The sequence below is a fragment of the Diplotaxodon limnothrissa genome, linkage group LG18, assembly GCF_057381915.1.
Source record: "Diplotaxodon limnothrissa isolate DT_005_m linkage group LG18, D_limnothrissa_male_GT1.1, whole genome shotgun sequence".
NCBI classification, from domain to species: Eukaryota; Metazoa; Chordata; class Actinopteri; order Cichliformes; family Cichlidae; genus Diplotaxodon; species Diplotaxodon limnothrissa.
This window is the reverse complement of record NC_140613.1, coordinates 27,410,332-27,419,537: the sequence shown is the minus strand read 5'-3', so window position 1 is coordinate 27,419,537 and position 9,206 is coordinate 27,410,332. Positions and strand designations below refer to the sequence as shown.

General features: G+C 41.7%; 1 protein-coding gene across 1 annotated transcript; it reads right to left on the bottom strand.

The window, feature by feature from the left end:
* Positions 1 to 1,598, bottom strand: LOC146613853 (E3 SUMO-protein ligase ZBED1-like). The gene is made up of 3 exons (XM_085378147.1): positions 1,045 to 1,598; positions 616 to 868; positions 1 to 448 (listed from the first exon to the last, which is right to left on the bottom strand). The coding sequence occupies exons 1-3, from the start codon at positions 1,545 to 1,547 to the stop codon at positions 32 to 34; spliced, it is 1,173 nt and encodes a 390-aa protein (XP_085234273.1). The 5' UTR covers positions 1,548 to 1,598; the 3' UTR covers positions 1 to 31.
* Between the last annotated feature and the right edge of the window lie 7,608 nt (positions 1,599 to 9,206).

Genomic DNA, 9,206 nt, shown 5'->3' with positions numbered 1-9,206 from the left:
TGACACAGCAGCTATGCTGACCACATGTGTCTCATTTCTTCTTCCTCAGCCAGTCGCTAAGACACACCAGCCTGGTAACATTTTCTGGAAGCAAGGCTGCCCTTTTCTTTTGCACTATGTGGCCTGCAAGGCTAAAGAGTCTCTCACAGGGTACAGAGGTAGCTGGGGAGGCCAGGTACTTTTGTGCTAGGACTGACAGCTTTTCATAGACTCCTGAGTGAGCATACCACCACTGCAGGGGACAGTCATCAATACTGATGCTGGGTTCTGCTCTGTAGCGCTGCAGCTCTCCAGACTCAATTCCATCTTCTGAGTCAGAGTCAGACCCCAGAAGGAGTTCGCTCCTCCTCTTCTTCTGAGCTGGTCCATCATCCTCTGTGGAGGGCTGGAGACTATCTGCTCTTCTGGGCTCTGCTGCCTGGAGCATATTCTCCAGAATGGTCCACACCTGAATGAATGAATGAATGAATGAATGAATGATTGTGATTAAAACTAAGTGCTTTTTTTTTGTTTATTATTTAATCTTGTAAAGAACTTTGTGTTCCATATAATAAATAAAAGTTTGATTTGATAATGAATTGGACTCATTAGTCCAGCTTAACCTTATTGTCCTACCTGTTCCCTCTTTTCTCTTGGAAGACATTTCAAATCCTTAAACCGTGGATCCAATGCTGTGGCCACCTCGAACCATATCTCGTTGCCATTAGCTCGTCGTGCTGCCAGATCCTTCTGGAAGGCATTCTTGAACTTCACCACGTAGGCAGGATCATCATCAGTAATGTCCATGACACGGTACAGATGGCGAAAAGCAGGCAGCACTACAGAGCAAGAGACGTAGGCCTCACCACCCAGCAGCTCTGTCACATACCTGCAGAGGTGGAGAGGTTTGCTAAATAAACCTAGCTGGATTCATTTAAATCAAAGTGTAACTGATTTCCAATTTAATTGTCCTTAAAAGTTCCTTGTTATGTTCATTAATTTTGATTTTACACATGTAACAGTAGTTTATATAATTAAAATGGGAAGGTGTTTATTTGAACTTACTTGCATGGTTCAAGCAGGAGCTCCAGCCTCTGCAGTTTCGCCCACTCAGCTTCGGTTGGCAAGACCAACCTGTGGTTCTGTTGGTCCAACGTAGCCTGGACAGCCTCTCGGTTACATAGGAGGCGTGAGACCATTGCGAGAGTCGAGTTCCACCTGGTGGGTACATCCTGTATAAGTTGATCGCTCTTCTTTCCGAGTGCTACTTGTTGTTGGTTAAGTTCTGTGGTACTCGCAGGGCTTTGTTTAAAATGACCAACAATCTTGCGGCACTTTGCCAGTACACCGACAAAACCACTGCTATCGAGACATACCGTGATGGTCCTCTGGAGAATGTGAGCATTGCAGGCGATGTGCTCATATGGAAGTGCTCTCATAGCAGCCAGCATGTTTGCTGCGCTGTCTGTGCCAATGGTGGATATCTTGTTTTCAATACCCCAGTCATTTGCTACCTTGAGGAACTGTTCGGCGCATTTATCAGCAAAGTGCCTGGTTTCTGTTCTCATGACGGTCAGTGCAAATGAGTTGAGGTTCCACTCACTATCAATAAAGTGTCCAGTCACCCCAAAATAGCTGTGGTTGCCAGCTGAGAATCAGAATCAGAATCAGAATCAGAATACTTTATTGATCCCTGGGGGAAATTATTTTTTGTTACAGTGCTCCATTTTAAACCAACATTAAGACAAGACAGACAATACGCTAACTAAGAATAGTACAATATATACATATATATACATACATACATACATAAGTCACTTATAAATAAATATTTGGAAAAGAAACATGTGTAGTTGTAGCAGCAAACAGTGTGTTAAGTGGATGCGTTGTACAGGGAGATGGCCACAGGCAGGAATGATTTCCTGTGTCGTTCAGTGGTGCTTTTCGGTAATCTCAGTCTCTCACTGAACGTGCTCCTGTGACTGACCAACATGTCATGGAGTGGGTGGGAGGTGTTATCCAACATTGTCTTTATCTTGGACAGCATCCGCCTCTCCGACACCACCTTGAGGGAGTCCAGCTCCATCCCCACAACACAGCTGAGGTCCAGTGATCTCCGGTTATAGCAACACAGTTGGGAGAATCCTCCGCCAAAATCTCAAGTTTGTTTTTCTTTTCGCCGTCGTACATTTTGCTGATTTTGGTCGTTACTGTAGTCCTGCACGGCGGCTTGTATGACGGGTCATTGGACGCAATTTGCAACACCTCTGTCAATCCTTTGTCCTCTACTATATTTATCGGCCTACAGTTCATCGCTATCCACTTGGCAATAACATTAGTCAGCCTGTCGGTCGCAGACTTGCTCATACGAGGGGTATTCTCTAGTTTTGTTTGGCGAAAAGCTTTGCTCTGGCTTGCTATATTGCTAACGTCTTCACTGCTAGCTGTTGCTGCACTCGCGGCTGGGTGCTTTGCGTTGAGGTGATAGGCCAAACTTGAGCTGCTTCGGTGGTAAGCAAACTCCTTCTTACACTCTAGGCAGACCACTTTACCTTTGTCAATGGTGCCGTCGGGGCGTTTATGAAATACAAATTTCCCGTTCATTGGGCCAACAACTCTCAGATGCGCCTCCATATCCACACTGTAAGCTAATCACCACTTCTCACCTTGACCTCACGACGTGACTCCACCCCCAACAAGTCAAGCACAAGGAGCCCAGCACATAAAAATGGATTTTATAACATAGCAACTCTCATACAAAATCAATGACGTCAAGAGATTAAAAATTAGATTAACGAGATTAAAAAACATAACGCGCTAAATAGCATTGTAATTAATTAATCGCAATTAACGCGATAATTTGACACCCCTAGATAAAAGCCCCGATTTGCAGACGCTGTGCGCAGAGGTTCGGGACCAGAAGTCCCATTGTAAACATACTAAGGCAGACCCGACGATGTTTCCATGAACATGCTTTTCAGCATCTCTTTATTGACCACTTTTCACACACGGTTGCTGTACGCATATAGCCGGCTGTAGCTTTTCAGCTCACAGCCCGACACACACCAACACAACAGCATAGGTAGCACAGACGTAAATATGGCGAGGCGTGATTGTGGGTGCCGCTCAGGTGCGTCGCCTCCCCTGCAGCGGCGCTGCAGACGATGCCCCGCCACATACATTAACCAGGTAAAATACATATTTAGGCAGAATTTTGCAAATATCTGTTTTTCATCTTTTAGCAGCATAGTGCTTTTTTCCAATTATTTTTTAAAAGTCCGGTCAAGGCTCCAAAAGCCCAAAGGCGATATAACAGTTTTTGTTTGCTACACGGATCATTTTAGTTCAGCTGGGAGTCTTTCCTTTTGTTATATTTCTTTAAGAGTTCAAAATGTGTTAATTACATAAATAAAATGTAATTTTCTCTGTAGCACTTCAAGGATTTCATAAGCAACACACCTTAGTTGTTCACACAAAGCATAAAGGTAAAAAAAAAACAATATATACAGTGTTATCTTCATTTTAGATGTCAAAAAGTATTTGTGGCTCCCAGTGTTTTCTTTTGCGTGGAAACCAGGTCCAAATGGCTCTTTTGGTGTTAAAGGTTGCTGACCCCTGGGTTAAACTTTCAGCAAGTAATTTGCATTTGCACTGTTAATTTTTATATAACTTTAATGCACGTAAAAACAGCTGCTTGTTTAAGTGAAAATACATTGATGCTTTGTTTTTTGCACTAATAAAGTTGTGGAGTTGTAAAGTATTTTGTCTAGTGTCAATTATATCGTCAGTTATATCGTTATCGCAAATTTTCAAATGTATATCGTAAGAAATATTTTTGGTCATATCGCCCTGCTCTAGTGGTAAGGCAGAGGTCTAACAGTGAGAAAATCTGATCGGGGGTGAAGCTGATTCTGTTTTCCAAGGAGTTGTCTTGTTGTAGTCGTTTTCTGACAGTTTCCACTGCCTCAGTTGCAGGTATGCGTGTGAAAAGAACAACCACATCAAAGGACGCTGTGGATTAAGTGTACGTTTGTGGACCTTGTTGGTGAAGTCAGTGGACTTTTTGGTGTGATGAGTGATGTTCCCCACAAGGGGTACTAGGATGTTGGGAGGTTTTTGGAAATATTGTAGGTGGCTCAGTTTATACTGGTAACAATGTGTCTGAGTGAGACTCCTTTGTGGACCTTTGGAAGCCCGTAAATACTTGGTATAGAATCCCCTGGGTACAGACGGTAGTATGTAGGGCGGTCAATGACAACAGTGTACCTCCTCTTGTTGGCTGGTAATATAGTGATGTTTTGGTCTTTGCTCAGGGATGTGACGGCCTTCTTTTCTTGTATTGTGAGGTTAGACGGAGGAACTTCTGCACTGAAGAGGGTGGCTGACACCTTCATCCATTAGTCCAGATGCATTTCTTTCCAAGCTCCTTAGATTACTTAGATTACACAGGCATATTCAGTTGCAAAGTTACAAACAATAAATGCAGACGTGGCTAAAATAAAATAGCTGATGTGTTTTAATGTCGACCTGTACTCATTCTAACATGTCACGATGCGAATGGTCACTCAAATCACTTTTTTGGGGCCTTTTTCAGCTTTTTATTTGATAGATTTAGTGAAGAAACAACAGGAAAGCGAGAGCAGAGAGAGAAGACATGCAGCAAAGGGCTGCGGGTCGGACTCGAACCCGGGCCGGCCGCTCTCAACCATATGGCACAGAGGCACCAGGTCAATGCACTGAGCTAAACCGGTGCCCTACTCAAGTCCCTTTTAGTCAGAAAACATATCTCTGGTGTCATAATGATTGATAAAACAGCTGGTGAGCTTTCATCTCTTTTAATAATGCTACATTTTCCTCTGGACTTCTTCAAGTTGCTTGAAGACATTTAACCTCTCATCTGAGAAGCTTCTTCAGTTCTAAGGTCAAATGGTGGAGAGTCCACTCACATCCTGGGCCTTTTGACCTCAGGAAGGGTAGAGTGGGGCTAGGTTTCACAGCGGGTTCACCTGAAACCTTGGCTGATTGTGGCCTACACTCGTTTTCACACCTTGACTCGTGTGATTAGGTAGAGGATCAACAGGGGGTACAAGTCCCTCTTGGGGGACATTTCCCTAGGACTTAAATCTGGGACTCAAGCTTCTCGAGTGAGAGGTGAAACGCCTTCAAGCAACTTAAAGAAGTCCAGATGCTTTTCTTTCCAAGCTCTTTAGACTTTTATAAGCACTGTGTAATACTAATATGTTTTTGAAATCTAACACATCTTTCTAAATTGAACAACAATTGAACTCCATTATGGTAAAGAACATACACATCACATTAATAGTATCTTTTCAAATGAACCCTCAAACATGCAGAGAAACAGATACATAAACCGCATAAAAGAGAAATCCCACAAACCAAATGGAATACAAAGATTCAAATACTAAAAACAAGTAAAAGTTCATGTGTCTTTTAGAGACAAAACATGTCAGAACAAGGTTATAGTTTAAAAAACACCAAAATTCAAAATTTCATGGGTATATTAGTACAGTAACTACTGAGGATCCCCACCTTTTTACCGCGTCCTGGTGCAATTCCATCCCACCACCTGTAGAGGTCAGCAAAACACCACATCGTAACATTCCAGCAAACCCACGGCCTATTGCACAGATTATTGAAAGCACAGAGCAGTTCAGTCTCCTGAGATGTGACCCAATCACTTACACATTTCATATGTGGCAATTAATCCTTGTTTAATGAGTGAACACAGACAGCTGGAAGATTATATATCTGTAAAGCCAATTAAACATGTATGTGTTTAAATTATATTATTAATGTAGCAACCAACCACACAGGGAACCTGCCTATATAGAGCTTTGTATGGATGATGTGTTTGTCTGGATGTGAATGCACTTTGATTGTCCAGAACAGAATTTTCCACTAGAGGAATATATTGTTTGTGTAAATACCTCCACTTAATCTTATCTGTTTTCTGTCATATTTGTCCTTCTGGTCTTAGCCTCCTTTGGAAAACAGTGGGATCATTCTCCCGACTGCAAAAAATTTATCCGGAGCATATTTATTATGATCATATGCTAGTTGTATTGTTTGATTAATGGGCTGGCTATGGGTCAGTAACCTCAGTATTGCCACCAGTACATTATTAACGACCAAGGAGAAAGAGGAGGCGAGTGCACAGCTCCGAATGCCCAGTTGAGTGTGTGTTCAGCGTGCGTGTGGTCGAAGGCTGTGCGCCACATCGATGAACGGAAATAGATGAATGGAAAAATATTGCACTTTTATCTTAAACCAATAAGCAGTGGGAAGTGTGGCGCGGGTAAAAATGGCCACATTTAATGTGGTGATTTGTCAAAAGCAGCATGAAAACGGGCCTGCAATAGAAGAGAGTGAGATATAGCTGTGTTTAGCAACATGGACTTGTGTTATTTAGCACAAGGTAGTAAAAATAGTCCTAAATTACTCTGACAAATTAGCTTTAATTGTGTAAGAATGAACATGCATGGCAAAGTGCATGTATATTACTGATGCAAACTCATCACATTGTAAATACACATCTGTACAGGAGCCGGTTTATCCTCTGGCACAAAGTGCATTGTAATGTTATTGTGTCAGTTTAATAAGGAGCTCTTGTTTTCTACTTGCTGTGAGTGACTGCAAAAACATCAAACTAATGTTACTGTGTATCACTCGACTGATGACTGGTAATCTCTGCAGAAGAATGTGCATGTGTATTACTTTAATGTGACAGTGAGCTAATGTGACTTGTGGTTACAAGCCAGTACAGTACAGTGTGTGATCAAGGATGCATGCAAAGCCCAGAGAAAGAATCTGAACTATATGTGCTGCCCTAAGGGAGCAGCACTCTATTTTTTCAGATTTTAACTTATTCACTGTTGATTTGTTGTCAATGATTAGAGGACTGATGCTGCTTTAAACATTCAATTTAATTCACATTTATTTATATAGTACCAAAAATCCCAACAATAGTCTCTTCAAGGTGCTTTACATTGTAAGTTAAAGACCCTTCAATAATACAGAGAAAACCCCAGAAATCAGACGACCCCCTATGAGCAAGCACTCGGTGACAGTGGGAAGGAAAAACTCCCTTTTAACAGGAATAAACCTCCAGCAGAACCAGGCTCAGGTTGGGGTCAGAAAAGGAAGACAGGATAAAAGACATGCTGTGGAAGAGAGCGAGAGAAAAATAACAAGTAAGATTCAGTGCAGAGAGGTCTATTAACACATAGTGAGTGAGAAAGGTGACTAAATAAGAAGAAAAACTCATTGCGTCATGGGAAGCCCCCAGCAGCCTAGGGTTCAGGGTCACCTGATCCAGCCCTAATTATATGCTTTATCAGCTGTACGTTAGTGCCAGGTTCCCCAAACTGGCATTAAAATCAAGTCAGCCCCAAAAGACTCCCATATTCCTTTAAACACAGAGACATTTACAGGTTTTCAAAGAGTGTTTACAACTGTTTACATTTTTCATAGTTAATGTCAGCATTTACAACCACATAACACATACTTTTTTATACAAGTCACACTTTTAAAATTTACTGAAACTTAAGTTTACTGCACTGAAATGGACCTTCATTAAGACTTTGTGATTTTAATACCTTTTGGAGCATTTTAATACAGTTATCTGACAAATATAGTGATTTATTCAGCAGTGAATCTGAAATCTGTGCTCTACTTTTGGTGTGGGAAATTCTAGTTTTGTTTTTGTTTTTTTTTGTATATCACTTTCACCTATAAAGTCTTCGGACACACCTTGGTAATCAAGCTTGCAAGTACTCAAATACATATACATGTCCGTAGATTCCAGGTTTGAAAAATGAAGCCAGTGATTAAACCTGGAATCATGGGTCAGGCGTGGGATATAACGTTCATCAAGGAGCTTTAGAAGTGATGTTTACATTTTAAGGTTTAGGAGTTTTCTGTTTCATTCTAAGATGAATGAGCTCAGCTGCTCTGGGTTAGTGGGAGAACACTGCTGGTGTGAAACAGGTGTAAGTCCTGAGGGGCATGTTAAGGCGGAGGATGCCTTTTGTTTTTGAAGGAATCACATAATCACATGTCCTGCTTAGATGAATGCTGTCTTGTGTGGACATACATGTTTCACATTTCAATAGAATCAGCTCAGCGTCGTCCTTGTTCTCATGAAAATGTTCCTCCGATGAAATGTCAGACATTTCTACTGGATTTCATTTTCCAGTTTCCGAGGAACTGGAATGACTTTGAGAGGGGGGTTGGGAAAGCAATCTCTTGGACTAATCGCGTCTAGGAGATTGCTTTGCACAAATTGTTAATTTCTCGTAGCAATTAGTATGTAATTTTTTAGTACAGCATTAAACTGAACCCACTGACATGACAGTTATTAGGTTTCGCTGCTAAAATGATATTTGCAGAGATAATCAGTACAAGGTGAGGAGACACGATCAGTGCCTTACCCACAAACACACTGGTGCTGTTTGTGTCCCCTTCTTTGTGGTGTATTTTTATGCCAACCTCAGGGCAGCATTGAACTTAATGGAAAGCGAAGGCTTGTCCACTATGTTTAGTGTGTGTGTGTGTGTGTGTGTGTGTGTGTGTGTGTGTGTGTGTGTGTGTGTGTGTGTGTGTGTGTGTGTGTGTGTGTGTGTCCTACTTGTTCTACATGCTCCCTCTCACTGTGCTTCTCATTCCCTGCAGCTCTGACAGCGTGGACTCATCGCAGCGAATGCGACATGCTGCACTGTGATTGGCTGAATGTGAGCTGTAGCATGGCCCTTTCTCCAATTCAGTGGTGAGGTTATAGTAATACAAAAACTTTTTAGTTTTTTCCCTCCAGACCTGTATTTTTATTTCCACAAATCTATTCTTTGAATTTGTATTCACACACCAAATATGGAATTTGACATAATAGCAAATCCCTGTGAATCACTGTTATTCATCCTGCTGCCGTACTATTTATGCGGGTTCTCTGTGTCCTCCTGTCGCTTGTGTGGGCAGTTTTTTCACGTGTGTCTCTAAGTGTTGTTGTGTTGTGTTTCATGGTCACTGCCCTGTCAGCACCATTTTCTTGTCAAGGTCTCCAAAGAGCTGAAAGTGGACATTTTCTCACTGACAGAAAACACTCGAGAAATATTAGAAACAGACAAATAAAGCTCAACTTTGCCAAGGTCTAACCTCAGTAAGACTATTTAATCTAACTTGATCTGGTCGTGGTAAAAGAGTTTCCTCTTCTT

What these genes read in the sequence shown, in the direction of transcription:
- LOC146613853 (XM_085378147.1), bottom strand. Translation starts at nt 1,547, where the DNA reads ATGAGAACAGAAACCAGGCACTTTGCTGATAAATGCGCCGAACAGTTC. An exon ending in CTCCTGCTTGAACCATGCAA is followed by an intron (nt 869 to 1,044) that starts GTAAGTTCAAAT and finishes CCACCTCTGCAG; the next exon opens with GTATGTGACAGAGCTGCTGG. An exon ending in CAAGAGAAAAGAGGGAACAG is followed by an intron (nt 449 to 615) that starts GTAGGACAATAA and finishes TCATTCATTCAG; the next exon opens with GTGTGGACCATTCTGGAGAA.